The sequence below is a fragment of the Peromyscus maniculatus genome, chromosome 2 (assembly GCF_049852395.1).
Source record: "Peromyscus maniculatus bairdii isolate BWxNUB_F1_BW_parent chromosome 2, HU_Pman_BW_mat_3.1, whole genome shotgun sequence".
NCBI lineage: Eukaryota > Metazoa > Chordata > Mammalia > Rodentia > Cricetidae > Peromyscus > Peromyscus maniculatus.
In genome coordinates, this window is record NC_134853.1 from 141,541,034 (window position 1) to 141,557,909 (window position 16,876).

A 16,876-nucleotide genomic window follows, 5' to 3' on the forward strand; every position below is an offset into this window, starting at 1 on the left:
TGTGCTAGGCTCGTGAGACCCCATCCCAGGACGGAGGCTGAGAGCTGTGGGGCTGCAGGCTGGCCCTGAGAAGAGACTCAGATGAGGGCAGGCAGGAAGGATGGGGCCCCGAATGAAGACGTTGGGAAGCAGGTGCTGTGAGGAGGCAGATCCTCAGGCACAGAGGGGGAAAGACAGGGAAGGCCCCAGGGCCACGCACGGGAGGATGGAGCAGCTGTGAGCGGGAAGGGTGATGAGAGCCGCAGTGTCGGGCCCTATGAATGACACAAGGGGCAGGCTGGGACCCAGGACAGGCCCGGTGTCCCTGCTACTTACCGTGGAGTCCCAGAGCCCGGCTTCTTTGGAACCCAGAGGGCATTAGTGTTCCAGGCTCAGGCACACTGTTTTCCCTTGATGTCACTGGTCTTCCAGGCTCGGCTGGACAGAGCAGGCCTTGGCTGAACTCCTCAAAGCTAGCCTGCTAGTGTGCTAGGGACCTCTGGAGGCTCTCAAGGCAAGGGGAGCTGGACCGAGAACCCATGGATGCAGCTAAGTCAAGGTTCCCGTTTTACAGGCACACAAACTAAGACCAGAGACGGCATCAACTGTTCAAGGCCTGGAGCAAGCAGCTACAGAGCCAAGCAATCCCACCCTGCCCAGCACAAGGCAGAGACCGAGTGAGCTGGAGCAGAAGCCCAGAGGGACGGATGCTGCTCTTCTCAGAGTTCTAGATCTGATAGGCCTGGAGAAGCTGCTCACTGCCCAAAGCAGAGCGCATCTTTCCTACAGCTCTGCTCCTTGACCCCATCATCAGCTAGGACCCCTCTGGGAGAAGGCCACCAGGCTTCCCAGCTCTGGACAGAAAAGCATGTCTGGAGGCATGCTATCTCAGGGCGTGCACACACACACACACACACACACACACACACACACACACACACACACACACACACACCCTCTATAACTTTCTTCACTTCCCTTGTGAGATTACAAATTCAGAATGAGACACCCCAGAGCTGCCACATTGGGGTTAGGAGGGGAGGCCTGCTGGACTTCCGGAACAGAATGTCAGTGTGGTATGGGCACCAGGAGACGCTGCAGTTTACTAGGTAAGAACTCATCCGTGACACTGGTTACATTCTAGACTCCACTTGTGCTAAGACCAGGCCTCTTCCGACACACACTGGGACTGTTTATGTACAGTGGTTTTTCAGGTGGAATACCAGCACCAACCATCTTCCCTCAGTTTCATCCCACAGGACACAGGCCTTGCCTCTCTTCTGTGGACACCTAAGCAGCTCCCAGGAGGAAGTCGGGAGCGGGCAGATTCAGGGAAACAAAATTAGGAGCAGAAACAAGGCCCAGGAAGAGAAGCCAGAGTGTTGGTCCTGCTCACAGAGTGGCAGATCTGCGTTCCGCCGCAGCAGTAAAGTGGCACTGGGTGAACTCTGGATTTCCTCCCGCCTTTATGCTTTTCTCTACGTTTCATGATTCAGTTATGAGGAGCAGCATTGGTGTTGAGACCTGTCAGGGGACACTCTGGATGGAGCCTTGTATGTGACGGTCACAGAAAGTGAGGGACGGGGACCAGTCTTCTCCATGGTTGTAGCGGAGGGCTTTAGTTAGGCACAGGACACACAGGCTCAGCTTAGGAATTTTAATTAAAATCACTCGGCTCTTGAGAAGATACCATCTGGCATCAGGAAGCCCGAGAAGCCGGTGGCACACTGGCCAGGTGCTGCTCAGCATGTCCCCTGTGGTCGCTAACTCCTTCGCAATCAGCCCTGGAGAGGGGGTGGGGGGCGGTCAGGGCTCCTCAAGCATCAGGTTTGATCTGCTCCATGGGCTTGAGGTTGGGGGACACCCTAAAGGGGCAGGCTGTGGTGGCCTTGACGTCGTCCACGGACGAGCCCTCCCACAGCTCCGTCAGCGTCAGCCCCTTTTTCCGGTCCACAGTAAACACAGCCTTCTCGGTGATGATGAGGTCAACGCAGCGCTTGCCGGTCAGCGGCATGGTGCATTTCTCCATGATTTTGGGCTGCTTTGTCTTGGTGCAGTGCTCCATGGTGACCACCACTTTGGTCTTGTCACTGGACACCAAGTCCATGGCCCCGCCCATGCCCTTCACCTTCTTGCCTGGCACCATCCAGTTGGCCAGGTCGCCGTATTTGGAAACCTGCATGGCACCGAGCATAGTCAGTTGGATGTGTCCCCCGCGGATCATGGCAAAAGAGTCATCGCTGGCGAAGAAACAGCCCCCGGGAATCACGGTCACTGTCTGCTTGCCCGCGTTAATGATGTCGGGATCCACGTCTTTTTTCGAGGGGAATGGGCCCAAGCCCAGGATCCCGTTTTCACTGTGCAGGTAGACCGTCATCTTGGGGCTGATGAAGTTGCTGGCCAGGACAGGTATCCCGATGCCCAAATTGGCATACATGCCGTCCTCGAACTCGAGAGCCGCGCGCTTGATGATGCGTGTCCTGGCTTCAGCCTGTTTCTTGTTCATGGTCGAGGGCGGGCTGTCGCACGTGGTCAGGCGCTCGATGCGCTTCTCGTACTTGGGCCCCTTGATCACTCGGTCCACGTAGATGTTGGGGATGTGGATGTCCTCCGGGGCGAAAGAGCCCACGTCCACGATCTCCTCCACTTCCACCACCGCGACGTCCGCAGCCTTGCACATAGGCACGTTGAAGTTGCGCGCGCTGCCCCGGAAGATCACGTTGCCCGAGCGGTCGGCCTTCCAGCCCTTGACCAGGGCGAAGTCCGCGCGGATGGCGTGCTCCAGCAGGTAGTGGCGGCCTTTGAACTCGCGCACCTCCCGCGGCTGGCTCAGGGTGACCAGGTGGCCGTCGGGCGAGTACCGGATGGGGGCGCCCCCTTCCTGCACCAGCGTGCCGTAGCCGGTAGGTGTGTAGAAGGCGGGCACGCCGGCGCCACCTGCGCGGATGCGCTCGGCCAGGGTGCCCTGAGGCGTCATCTCCAGGTCCACCTGGCCCGCCAGGTACAGCTGCTCGCACAGAGCGTTCTCCCCCAGGTACGAGCACACCACGCGCCTGACCTGCTTGGAGGCCAGCAGGATGCCCAGGCCGAAGTCATCCACGCCCACGTTGCTGCTGATGATCTTCAGGTCCTTCACGCCCTTGGTCTTGAGTGCGCCGATCAGGTTCTCGGGGATGCCGCAGAGCCCGAAGCCCCCGAGCATGACGGTCGAGCCGTCCTTGACGCCCTCCAACGCCTTCACCGGGTCCTTGTAGAAGCGGACCCGCCCGCAGCGGTCGCTAGCAAAGCGGAGGACAAGGCGGTGGGGCAGCGCGGGCTGTAGGCGGCGGGCGGAGACCCCGCGCGGGAGCGCCCACGCCAGAAGCCTCAGCGCCGCCATGGTCCACGGGCCACGCGGTTCCCAGGACCGGGACAGAGAGGGAAAGGCCAGATGCACCCTGTGAGCCTGCCCCACGCCGCCTCTGCGCTGCGTCATAGAGCAGGGAGGACACCGACTGGGATCGCCATGGGTCTCACTGGCTGAGGACGCCCTTAGCCATCCCTGCCTCCGGCCTGTCTGGCAAGAGCCTTGGACAGACACTGGAAACCCTTGCAAATGCTGCTGACAACTGGCAGTGAGTTCTGGGGCCCCATGGTACCCAGAAGAACTCACCTGGGGGCGTGGTTAGGATCCCCTACTGGCGGGGCTGAAGTTAGCCTGGTCTTTTAAAACCACAGTCACATCTGTCACCCACTGCTTTAAACCGCTCTAAACTCTCCAAGCGCTTTGCCAGTTTCCCCTAACTCAGAGTGACCCTGCCACCTCTCTGCCCTCTCCTTGCAGTTTTCCCTCCAGCCTTTTGTTGGACGTGGGACCGGCCAGTCTCCTGTCCTGCTGTCCTTTCTGTCCTCACTGCTGACAGAAGGAAAGTCCCGGGAAAACCCTGCGAGTGAAGCAGTGAATATTAACCTGTGTAGACACGAGACTGAGGCTCAGGTACTGAGTTCCAACACCGCAGAGCAGGGACAGCCCAGGCCTCTGCACTCAGAAACTGGGGTGCAGGCCCCCCCACCCCTCCTTCCTACTGCAGAATCTCTCAGACTGGAGGCAGGAGCCTGGGGCCTCCCCCTGTCCAGGACCTCGCCACTCTACCCACTGAGTCCTCAAGAAAGGCCAAGCATGGTCCAGTGAGAGGGCTCCGTGTACTAGGCTGGCAGCCTCTGCTGGGACCACCTCCCCCCGCCCCTGGGGCAGCTTCCTGCTAAGCCCCGGAGCCTCACCATCCTCAGTTTCCACATAGAGGCGGAGTCCCAGGTCCTTGTTATGGTTCAGCAACCATCGGTCACTGGCTGCTGTGATGTCCAGCACCAGCCAGCCTTCGTCCCCAGATCGAAGCGTCTGAAGATCCAAAAAGAACAAGTCAGACTCCCTGTGGACATGAAAGAAGAATTAACCAAGGGCTGAGGTCGGCGTGGCTGCCTGTGTCTTGTGCCTGCCTGGGGTCCTCTTTCAGAGCTGCTTCCCTGCTTGGCTCTGGACTGGCCTCCTTTGGTACCACAGTCCACTGATAACCAACCCCTGGCATTTTACTGTGTCCGTGTGCTACTGATGGGGACACTGGCTCAGTGGCTCAGTACGGTGGCCTATCGAGGGCTCCACAGTCACAGTGGCAGGGCAGGGAGTTCCAGGCCAAGCCCTTTTCTCACTTCCTGGCACCTCCCCTAGGAGGTGCCCCTTTCCTTTCTTGGAAATGCCCCCTCTGGACAGGCCCACCAGAGCCTAGACCATGAGACCATGAGGCGAGGTGGGCATCTGGGCAGAGTGAAGGTACCTGTTGGAGTGCTCCTGGACCACCTCGAACATGCTGACATGGAGAGTTGTGTTGAGTGGGTGGGTGCTGGGTTCTTTATATATCCGGAACTCAGCCGCTGTGACAGCCTCCCCAGCAGGGATCTGGGTGAGGTCAAAGAGGAATTCCTTCCAGTGTGGCTCCTGGTAGTCCAGGGTACGGTCTCGCTCCACTGGAAGACAAAGTGGGAGTGAGGTGATCACCGGGAGCCAGGATGGCTTGTGCTCAGAGTAGGACCCCGGGCAGCCTGAGTGGGGTTGGCTCCTGCTCTCCACACAGGCTTGTGGTCTGCTCTGGGAGCACACCAGGCCCCAGGAGGCGGTGTAGTGGGAAACTCAGCAAGTGCTCACCAGGTCCCTGGACCCATCAGTGGATCAAAATGTCTTCTCTCCGAGCTCCTGAGCCAATGGCAAGATGGACATTGGTCCCAAGGCAGAACACTATCACAGTTCCAGGGTAAAAGCCTGTCTACAGGGACATAATTGGCTGAATTTCAGTGGGACAGAGGACACCCAGAGCCTGCCCTTGATGAGAGGGTGGGGTGGGGGAGCTCAGATGTGACAGCTGAGCTGAGCTGTCAGTTCTGTTTGAATTTCCCTCAGTGTCCTGGGAGAGGGATGTGCAGAATGCAGGCCACATTACAAAGTCGGCCGCTGAAGGACCTTAGGAAATGGAGGGACACCCAGTGCCATCAACCAGGGGATAAAGGGAAGGAGACAGGCAGACTGCAAGAGGAAATGGTGACATCTGAAGTGATGGACAAGATGGACAAGAAGGTGTCTTGGCGGTGGCCAAGCATGCTCTAGACAGCGGGGAGTTGTCTGTGGACCATGGCTGTTGGGCGTAGCAGTGGTTTGGCTGGAATCCAGGTCTGCGAGCAAGGCTGTGCCAGTGGGAGTCATGTGGTCTGAGAGGTTCCCTCCAGGACCCGCTGGAGGTGAAGGTGATGGCAGTCTAGGGTGACAGCTGAGGAGGAGCCCCGGCTAGAAGCTGACCTTGCTCCCTATGGTAAAGGCCAAGGGTTTAGAATAAGATATGTGCCCCAGCTGCACAGATGTGCTCAGGATGGTATATTTAGGGCAGCCTCACTTCAGCCGCTTGTCACTTTCAAATGCCAAAAATCTGTGTTTCCGGAAAGAAGGGGTGGGGAGCCGCCCAGCACTGTCCCCAAAACCCAACAGAGATTTTAATTATATGTTTTAGTCTTTAAAAAAAAAAATCCTCTCTGTGGCTCTGGGCTCAGTGACCACAAGCCAGGTTTTAAAAAGCACCAGGATGAGTGGATGTGAGGAGTACTTCCTGTCCTCTCCCAAGAGTCCTGGTCTAGTGATGGATGGAATACAGATGTGCTGGGCAGAGCCAAGGAACAGGCACATCTGGGCAGAAGCAGGTGGAAAGGGAGAGAAAGGAGTGGACAGTGTCCCGCAGCATCTAAAGATGATGGGGACACAGCCCATGCCCACCCAAAAGTCAAGAGAGAGGATGTGACAGGGCATTGGCCCCTCCCTTGTAGGCAGACCTCATTGAGGGTGGGTTCTGAACCTTGGCCTAGTTTTTTTTCCTGCTGTGAACATCTATCCTCACGTGTCCTCCTCCATACCTAGCTACTTACATACCCACAATGTTGGTGACAATTTCTTTGGGTTCAGGAGCTGCAGGGCACCTGTGCCATGTGCTCAGGCCCTGATGTACAGGATAAAGTGGGTCCAGGCTGTTGCCTGGAACAGGGTGTGGTCAGATAGGGTCCCTCAGGCACATCTCCTCCCCACCTTTTTCAGAACAAAGTGGGGCACACGTGCATCCTGGGAGCTTTCTCTCGGGACTGACCCAGAGCTCTGTGGTCACCCTCCCTTAATGATGTGTGTGGCCTACACAGGGTGTCTTGAAATACTCTTGGATTGAACTGGCCCTCACTTCCAGACTTCTGTGCTATGGGTTTGTGAAATCAAGAGCCAGGGATTCCAGCACAGAAAACTCTGCCTTGGTTGTACCAGACAAGCGGTGGATCTGGGAATGTTTCTGTTTATTTGGTTTGATTTTTTTTTTTCTTCGAGACGGGGTTTCTCTGTGTAACAGCCCTGGCTGTCCTGGAACTCACTCTGTAGACCAGGCTGGCCTCAAACTCACAGAGATCCACCTGCCTCTGCCTCTCGAGTGCTGGGATTAAAGGCGTGCCCACCACCACCAGGCTGATCTGGGAAGTTTTTAGCCGAAGAGACACTGCTGGAATTGGCTCAAGGGAAGCACCCCGTTTCTTTGCAGAATGGTGGATCTGCAGCTCCTCTGTGCTTACTAGGGTTTGGAAAGCTGGGGGGCACCACAGAGCATTTGCTGGGGCCTTGTTCTCCCCGTGGGACTCCTTGAACAGATGTCTCTGCTTTAGTCATGGAGCAGCACTGTAAAGTGTAGCTGGTTTGCTGCGGCAGCTCCCAGGGTCATCCCCTGTATGAGTTTAGCGTGTCTATGTGAAGTGAGCACACAGGGATCCTTTCCATGCAGGGCTACAGAAGTGCAGGAGCTGAGGGGTGAGCATTCGCCATCTGAGCTCTAACTTCTCAACTTTCCCCATGTATCATGTGATAGCCTTCAGAGCCCCATCAGAAGGGTGTGCCTGAAATGCAGAGGTACAGAAGAGCAGGAGACGACACATTCAGTTTTCTCTTTCTCTTTCTCTTTTTCTCCTCCTCCTCCTCGTCCTCCTCCTCCTTCCTTTTTGAGACAGGGTCTCTATGCAGCCCTGGCTGTCCCAGAACTAGCTATGTAGACCTGGCCGTCCTTGAGCTCACAAAAATCCTCCTGTCTCTGCCACCTGAGTGTTGGGATTAAAGGCGTGTGCCACCACTCCCCGCTCAATTTTACTTTTCTAAACAAAAGTATGAACAAGAAACCACGTCATGAAAATGTGAGCTTGAAGAAGGCACACGGAAGGTTTCAAGGTGCCTCCTTTGCACCCATCTGACCTTTGGCAGTTCCCTGGGATCTGTGTCCTTGCTATGTCAGGAACCTTCAACACGGTGCCAAAAGAGCACCATGAAAAGATGTCCCTTTCCATGTATGTTCAACCCTCACCTTCCCATAAGTCAGGCTCTGGAATCTCCCAAAGATGCCGAGACTCCAAGAGGCAGCCCCTCAACCATGCTCCAGCTGGGACAAGAGCACTGTGGAGCATTGGGACTTTCGTATACATGTGGGTGCGGAACCCAGGGATCCTAGCTCTCAGCAGGGTCCCTTCCATCACAGCAGCCTGACACCATGTGCTGATGAAAGCCGTGGTGCACAATGAGTTAGAATTAGTGAAAGCAAGACAGGTGACCAGAGGAAATGCATACAAGGCCTGCTGTGCTCTCCAGCCCCAGCTTGTAGAGTCCACTGAGCAAATTTGAGAAAGGGCATGGCCTGGAAGATGTGGTTTCTTGGGTTTTTCCAGTAAAATCCTGTTGCTGGCTGTAATGCTGGTAAAACTCGGTCCCTGGAAGATTCAGATAGACTGGGGGACACACTACCCATTTCCTGGCCACTGTCCTGCATCCTGACCATGTGAGATATGCCTTGCCAGGAATTGTCAGAAGCGACTCCAGAAGAGGTGGTGATGTTTGGAGCGAGGTCTCTGAGTAAAGTATCTCTCCCTGTGCAGTTAATAATGGATAAATGGAGGGGGGTCCCCAGAATGTGACTTGGGGGTATGTGGGAGAAGGTTCAGGGTATTTTCTTCTCACAGTTCTGACAGCTTCATAAAATCCTTCAATTTTGCCGGCAAAATGGCCCAGAGGTTAAGCACATTGACTGCTCTTGCAGAGGACCCAGGTTCAGTTCCCGGCACTCACTTGTCAGCTCACAATCGCCTGTAACTCCAGCTCCAATAGATATGATACCATCTTCTGCCCAGAGAGCTTCTACACAAACAATGTGCACATATATGCATGCAGGCACACACATGCATACACAAGATAATCATTCAGTTTCTGCATTGGTTTTCCCTAGTAGTATTTACAAAGATTACTTAATTTATTTATCACATTTTAAAATTACAATCATTCACTCAGTGTGTGTGTGTGTGTGTATGTGTGTTTATCTATCTATCTACCTATCTAGATATACATACCCACAAGCATGGTATACTGTCCTGTAGTCACAGCAGTCTAGAGGCAGAGGAAAGAAGCTACTGAGTTCAGAGCTAGCCTGGGTTATAGGGTGAGCTGGGCCAGCCTGCACTACAGAGTTAGAGTGTGCCCTTGGGGGTGTGGGAGAAGTGGGATTGGGGAGAATGCAGGGAGTATTGTGGGGCCACTTCACGTTCTTGACTTTATTCTGAAAAATTTAACTGTTTAGGTTATGAGAACAGCAAAGATCTCTTATTCCTTCTGTAAGTTCTGCTACTGATGTTGTCTGAACCCCATCAAGACTATCATAGGAAGATGAGGTCAACACCAGTGCACCTGAACCAGGCTTATCTCTCCAATGCCTGCCTTCTGTTCCGGGCTGTAGTCCAGGATCCACATTGCATTTCCTTCTCTTCTCTCTGTGGGCTCCTCTGATCGGTCACAATTGCTAGTCTTTCCTTATTTCTCAGTACCTTGGCACCTTTGAAGGGTGCTGGTGGCATGGCTCAGTCTGAGCTTGCTGTGCTCTGGTGAGAACCATGATTATGCCCTTTGGGGAATGGCACCAGTGACCACGCCTTCCTCAGGGCATCAGATTAGACAACATGGTGTCTGTGACCGAAACTGATTCCTTGGTGGCTGCCAGAGTTCCTCGTCTATGATGTTACCATTTTTCCTTTTGTAATATGGGGAAGGTATTTTCAGGCTTTTCTTGTTATGTGGGTTTTTTGTTTGTTTGTTTGGTTTTTGCTTGCTTGTATGTCCACACACCACATGTGTGCCTGGTGCCTGTGGAGGACAGAAGAGAGCATCAGATCCCTTGGAACTGGATTTACAGATGGTTGTGAACTGCCATGTAGGTGCTGGGAATCAATCCTGAGTCCTCTGGAAGAGCAGCAAGTACTCTTAACTACCGAGCCTTCTCTCCAGCTCCAGGATGTGAATAACTTGTTTCTTCTTAAATTTGTGATAACTTTAGCATCCACAAGTAAATCTTGCCTGCATCACTCCACAGTATCTGCAAAGTATTGTGTTTCCTTCCTTCCTTCCTTTTTATTTATTTATTTATCTATCTATTTTTGGTTTTTTGAAACAGGGTTTCTCTGTGTAGCTTTGGAGCCTGTCCTGGAACTCACTCTGTAGACCAGGCTGGTCTTGAACTCACAGAGATCCACCTGCCTCTGCCTCCCGAATGCTGGGATTAAAGGCATGTGCCACCACCGCCCGGCCCCTTTACTCACTTATTAAGAGTTGTCCTTTCTCTTAGTTATATTAACATCATTATGGATTAATGGATGTTTATTTAATCCCATACGCTAACTCCAATACCACTGCTCCCTTCCTCCCCCATTCCCTTCCTTCCTGGCACAGGGTCTCACTATGGTAGCCCAGGCTGGCCTCAAATTCATGGTCTTCCGAAATTCTGAGACCAAGTGTGCACTGTCACACGAGGGTCCTTCTTTCTCTGTTGAGAATATGTCGGCATCATAGTCTACATCAAATGCCGTAGGCTCCGTCTCTCCCTGGAGAGCTCGGCTTCCTTTGCTGGAGGATGTTTGGAAAGCAGGATCTGGGTACCAGGTTGCTCTTGACTGCTGGAGTGTCATTTTTACATTGACTCAGTGGCCGGAGTCAAGAAACAAGCTAGCCCACACCTGAGTATACACCTGTGTTTCTGTGTCCACGTGTTCATGATGACAGAGCTCTTGCAATCAGCTGAGCTCAGACTCTGCCCTCCAGTCCCAGTCTGGAGTGGAGTTACTTTAGGTGTGGTGAGGTCCCTTGATTAAAACCCTCCAAGAGTTGCTCAGTTTGGGTGTGCTCCTCATCCATAGCTCCCCCGAGTCAGTCTTGTTTGGGCTGGTCTGTCACAGGCACTGTCCTGTAGAGTGTAGGGTGTTGGATGTCCACTGTCTTTGGCGGGATCACCTTCCCCTCCCCATTAGCAATGGCCAGAATTGACTCAAGATATTGTCCAAGGCCCCCAGGGAGGCAAAACTGACCCTGGTTGAAAAGCACTTCCTTTGAATGATGCCAGACTTCCCTCTTCAGCCTTGCTGGCTTAGGATGTGTCATCCCTACGTGGTCATCTAGTAATAATCAAGAAAAATTAGAAATGTCTTGACTTCCAAATTCAACTTTCAAAAAAAGTGTCCCACAGACAGTCACAAAAATACATACAGAGCTGTGGACAAGGTTATTGCAGCATTAGCTGACCAGAAACAATCCAAACATCAGTAGGAGACAAGCTGTGAACTGAGTACACCTTCTTAGTGGGATGCCACGCAGCTGGGAAAATCACTGAAGTATGTAGTCTGTAATCTGTCATCTGTCAAGACATGTTCTCTAGAAATATCACTTTAGAAAGAGCATGGGGCGCAATGTAGATAATAATCCTTTATCTAAAAAAAAGATAAAAATAGAAATACTATGAATACACCATGCATACAGGCACATATGTAATTGTTGCACATGTGTGATATATGCATGGGAATGTATGGGTGTGTGTGTGCCTGTGTGCACACATGTGGAAGCAGGAGCAGACATTGGGTGTCTTCTGCTATCACTCTCCATGTCCTGTCTTCAAGAACGGGTGTCTCATTGAACAGCAAGATTCCCAGTGCGGCAAGGCTGGCTGGCCAGCAGGCTGCAAGGATCTGCCTGCCTCCACCTCCCAGTGCTGAGGTTACAGCACAGACAGCTGTGCTCAGCTCTTAACATGGGTGTTAGGGATTCAAACACAGGTCCCCATGGGCACAGCAAATGACCCTAACCACTGAGTTACTGGCCCAGCTCTATAACTCTATATTTTAAATAGGGAGCTAAGCCACAAATGAAAAAAAATTACTACTTTTGAGTGGTGAAAGGGGACAGAGACAGAGTACAGGGCATGGAAAAGGGAGTCAGATCACTTGCAAGGCTCCTTGCTTTGAACATTTTGTAAAGATGTCACAAAACACGAAACAAACACCAATTCAAATACAAAAATAAAGAGCAAATCTAGCAAAATTCAAAGCATGGCAATTGAACTAACTGTATACTAAGTTGGTGGCTGAGCTATAATGAGGAGAATTATCGGGGCATGACTTTAAACCAGAGCAGTTTGACTATCCATTCCTAGTGAAAGAGTAAGAACAAAATAGAGGGACTGGAGAGGTGGCTCAGCAGTTAGCGCACTGGCTGCTTTTGCAGAGAGCCTATGTTCAGTTCCCAGCATGCAGTTGGCAACTAATAACTGTTGCTCCAGGTCTAGGAGGTCTGATGCTCTCTTCTGGCCTCAGGTGATCCCAGCACTCGGGAGGCAGAGGCAGGTGGATCTCTGTAAGTTCAAGGCCAGCCTGGTCTACAGAGTGAGTTCCGGGACTGAGAAGAAAAGAAAAAAAAAAACCAAAAAACCCAAATATTAAAAAAAAAAAGAGTCCTCAGAAGCCAGCATTGAAAGGGCTTCAGAATGGCCAGAGGGACAACGAGAGAAGCCTGAGGCCCTGAGTTTGAATTCCACATTAAAACAAAAACAAAGCCAGGTGTGGTGGTGCACACTCCAGCACTGGGGAGGCAGAGCCAGGCGGATCTCTGTGAGTTCGAGGGTCAGCCTGGTCTACAGAGTGAGTTCTAGGACAGCCAGGGCTACACAGAGAAACTCCGTCTCAAAACAACAGCAGCAACAAACAACAAAAGCAAGCCAGCACAGTGAGAAGGGATTCTAACCTCAGCACTGGGGAGGCAGAGGCAGGCGGATCTCCCGGCTTTACCTGACCAGCCAGCCTGGCCTAATGGGTGAGTTCCAGGCCAGGGAGAGACTCTGTCTTAAAAAACAAACAAGTCGGCCGGGCAGTGGTGGCGCCCGCCTTTAATCCCAGCACTGGGGAGGCAGAGGCAGGCAGATCTCTGTGAGTTCGAGGCCAGCCTGGTCTACAGAGCGAGATCCAGGACAGGCACCAAAACTACACAGAGAAACCCTGTCTCGAAAAAACAAAAACAAACAAACAACAACAACAAAAAAAAACAAGGAGGAGAACACCTGAGGAACAATACATAAGGCAGTCCCCCTGACCTCTAAACACACATGTAGGCATGTACATACCACTCATACACACACACACACACACACACAGAGCAAAACACCACATAGGTTAACACTCAGCAACTAAACAGCACGAGACGTTGCTTGCCTGTCACAGGCGCCTCCGCTCGGCACTGCCGACATTGGGGCAGATATTCTTTGTTATATGCATCCATCCTCTGTACTGTAGGCTTGGAAGCGGCATTCCTGATCTCCTGTCAGATGCCCACATGGACCCTCTCCCCTCCCTAGCTGCAATAACATACACTGACTAGGCATTGCCTAAGATCCTTAGGGAGGCAAAATTGTTCCTGCTGAGAACCACGGTCTACAGATGGCCCTAGCCACCCATGTTCTATTTTAAAACCTGGTGGGCCAAGACTGTAGAAAGAGAAAGAACTAGGCCAGAGAGATGGCTTGACTTCCTCCACAAATCTAACGGTCACAGTTTGATCCCACAGTGGAAGAAGAGAATCAACAACCAGAAGTTGTCCTCCGGCCTCCAAATGTACACCGTGGCAAGGGTTTCTCTGCACACATGCGCACAACAATAAATAAATAAAATATTTTCGATTTTTAAAAAAGATCTGTTTTTCTTTTTAGTTGGAGGGAGGAGTATGTGCACATGAACGCAGGCATGCTTGGATGCCACAAGAGGGTGTCTGATCCCCTGGAGTTGGGCGGTTTTGATCAACCCAACTTGAGTGCTGGGAATAGAACTCAGGTCCTCTACAAGAGAAGCACATGCTCTTACCTGCTGAGCCACTTCTCCAGCCCCAATTCAAAACAAAACAAACAAACAAAAAACCAGAAAAGAAAGCCGGGCGGTGGTGGCGCACGCCTTTAATCCCAGCACTCGGGAGGCAGAGCCAGGTGGATCTCTGTGAGTTCGAGGCCAGCCTGGGCTACCAAGTGAGTTCCAGGAAAGGCGCAAAGCTACACAGAGAAACCCTGTCTCGAAAAACCAAAAAAAAAAAAAAAAAAAAAAAAAACCAGAAAAGAAAGAACCAGCATTCAGAGAGGTGAAGGAAGAGCTGTCCTAGCAGAGAAACCCTGAAAAACACAGCGTCGGTGTGTATGAACCCTAAAGAAGCCGCCATGGCTGGAATCCAGCAGCAGGGGCTGAGGTACACAAGAGGACCACAGAATAACAGGAAAGGCCGGGCCATTCACAAGACACTCTGTTCCTTACCTCAAATAACTCAGCACAGTGATCCCAGCCACCCTGTGACCTGGGAAGAATTCTATCCGGTTCAATCGCTGCTGCTGCTGTGACAGTCTATGGCACTCAGAGGCAAGCCTCGTGCCACGTGGGCAGCAATGTATGTCTAGAGTTTCCAGCCATGGGGTCGAGGAAGAGGGGGCTCAGTGTGAAACCACTCTCACTGCAAAAGGAAGCCTGGAGTGCAGATCCCCACAATCCACACGAAAGCCAGGCAGCTCGATGGCCGCCTGCAGCCGATGCTCAGGGCAAGGTGGCCAGCTAGACGAGCTGGAATTGGCAAGCTCTGGGTTCAGGGAGAGACCCTGTCAACACCTAAGGAGAAGAGTGGTCAGAGAAGGTTCTCAGTGTTCACCTCAGACCTACATATGTCACACACACACATACACACACACACACACACACACACACACACACACACACACTCCACACGAAAGGAAAATAGAGTCTCCAGCAAGGACTCTAGACAGGTAGCTCCACAGAGCCGAGAGATGGGGGGCCCTCAGGATGGGGACCTACAGGCTGCCCTCTGCAAAGCTGTCAACAGGGAAGCCGAGTTTGCCGAGTTTACTGAGCTGCCCGAGGCTTTGAGAAAACAACCCTAGCACCCTTGGCCTCCTTCTCCAGACCCCGATAAAACCAGCTCCAGATGCCACGCTTTGGGAGAAGGCCCACTGTGGGCAGGAGGTGGCTTCTCCGGCCACAGCAGTGTCCACATCCTGCCCGTCTGCATCTGGAGCCCTGTGCCCATCCAGCCAGACTTAGACCTCCACATGCCAAACCTTGCGTTGATCAGCAAGACACCCACAAAATGTTTCTCCTAGACAAAGTTAGATTCACTCAGACAACCTAAATCTGTCCTGCTCCTGACCAGAAGAAACACCCCAGAAGCCACCCTCCTCTGCTCAGAGTGGCTGGCCCGGGAATGGGGCCTTCTCACTAGTCCCTCAGGGCCCATGGGAGAGTTACCCTCCTCTCTGTCTTAGGCCCCCACCCTACCCCCTACCCCCGAAAGCTGCCTCCTTGTGCCTTCCGGCTGAGACCAACCCCACATCCCAGTCTCCTCGAGCTTGTTTTCCTAGGTTGCTCTCTCTTGCCTGATACATTTTCTTTTTCCTCAGCCCAGCTGAAGAGCCTCCTCAACTTCCTCGACTCCTTTCACACCAGGCTGTCTTCTGTCCCCTCGTGTCAGTGGGGTGCGTCCGCTCTCGATGGTGAGCTCTCTAGGGCAGTAACTGAACATGGCTGGTGGATGGATGGATGGCAGCAGCCTGTTCATCAAGCCACTGTGTTCCAGGGACAGAGAGAGTGACCTTCTGTTCTTCCCCAGGACACTGGCTCAGTGTCCATCACTCACAGCTCCTGGGGCTGGGGTGCTACTGCTGGTCTGAGCGACAGCCACGTCACAGCGAGTCTCCATCAGAGGCCACTGGTGTCTGCACTTGCTGTGAGATTTGCCTCCTTCCCTGGTGGGGCCTTTGAGGGTGGGGACAGATTCCCAGGCCCTGAGGAGGCGGGGCCGGGCATGGCTGCCCTATGCTGCTGGTACCAAAGGCTGAGAGCCCCACACCAGTCTTACAAGACCCTGGGCTCCTGGGCTCATGCAGGACCTCAAAGGAGGGTGGGGCCCTGGGGCTGGTGACCTGTGCATTCTGCACCTGAAGGAATGTCTCCCACCAGGAGCCTCAGTGCTGTGGCGAGACCCAGGCTCAATCCTGGGGTATTTTCAGCTGAGTCTCCGCACTGACTTTTTTCACAGGTCGTTTCCATAAACGGCACTGCACACATAATTACTGGTCCAGTCCTCAGCTGGCTCCAGATCCCAAATTAAAAGGGAACACCCGCACAGGCCACCACATCAAGCCTGCCGAGGTAAAAAATAATTCCCAGGAGATGTGAGCAAGGGTGCGATTCCTCCAGAAGAAACTCAAAGAAGAACTGAACTGTGGGAATGTTCTAGAAAGATGTGGTCATGATGACACATGCTTGCTTATTTCCCTATCCCATGACTCACTTTTGGAGAGACCCCCATCATTAGGCAGGGTGTGTAGATACAGTTTGAGTCAGAACTGAGAAGGTCTTCAGGGTTGGGGTTCAGAGGCAGGGAAACTGAGGCAGCGCTCCATTGATGTCATAGATGAGCTCAGGGTCGTATGATACGACTCGGCCATATGAAATGAGTGGCCCTGGAGTTCAACAGGTGGCAGGTTGGGATGGAGGTTTTGTCCACAAGGACCCTGGACTGCCCGTTGAAACCACCTTTGTCCTGCTGGGTCCCATGGCACTGGGGGTGTGAGGAGATGCTCAGATGTGCTCACTGCTGGCATCACAGACATGGGGATGGCGGGCTCCTATCCCATCCCATGCAGCTCTCAGTGCTCCCTGGCTCCTACTGGGTGTCTCCCTCCCCTCTGCCAGTCTGCCCTGAGCACCTGTCCACGGGGGCCGTGGCACATGGTGGGGTGAGAGCCACGGAGAGTCCCATTCGGGTCATTTCCAGGTTGTTTCCCAAGGACAAGGACAAAAGGGGGCGATCTGTGACCCCAACTCAGGCAAAGAAAGCCAAGCACCCCAGGAGATGTGCCTTGCAGGCTGGGACCTGATCACGGGGAGCTTGCCTGTCAAGGATGGAAGAGCTGAGCTAGGTCAGGTGTATGGAAATCTTGCCCACCTCTTTTTTAAA

General features: G+C 53.0%; 2 protein-coding genes across 2 annotated transcripts in view; both read right to left on the minus strand.

Moving 5' to 3' along the window:
• Positions 1–16,876, minus strand: part of Bmp8a (bone morphogenetic protein 8a) — a 31,307-nt gene that overhangs the window by 8,279 nt on the left and 6,152 nt on the right. Inside the window, exons 2-3 of the mRNA XM_076564988.1 lie at positions 4,791–4,980; positions 4,240–4,388 (exon numbers count right to left, since the gene is read on the minus strand). Coding sequence (XP_076421103.1) covers positions 4,240–4,388; positions 4,791–4,980 — 339 coding nt within the window. The remainder of the gene's footprint in view (positions 1–4,239; positions 4,389–4,790; positions 4,981–16,876) is intronic.
• LOC143271980 (succinyl-CoA:3-ketoacid coenzyme A transferase 2A, mitochondrial-like) lies at positions 1,623–4,192 on the minus strand. Its single transcript, XM_076564987.1, has one exon. The coding sequence runs from the start codon at positions 3,452–3,454 to the stop codon at positions 1,796–1,798; it is 1,659 nt and encodes a 552-aa protein (XP_076421102.1). The 5' UTR covers positions 3,455–4,192; the 3' UTR covers positions 1,623–1,795.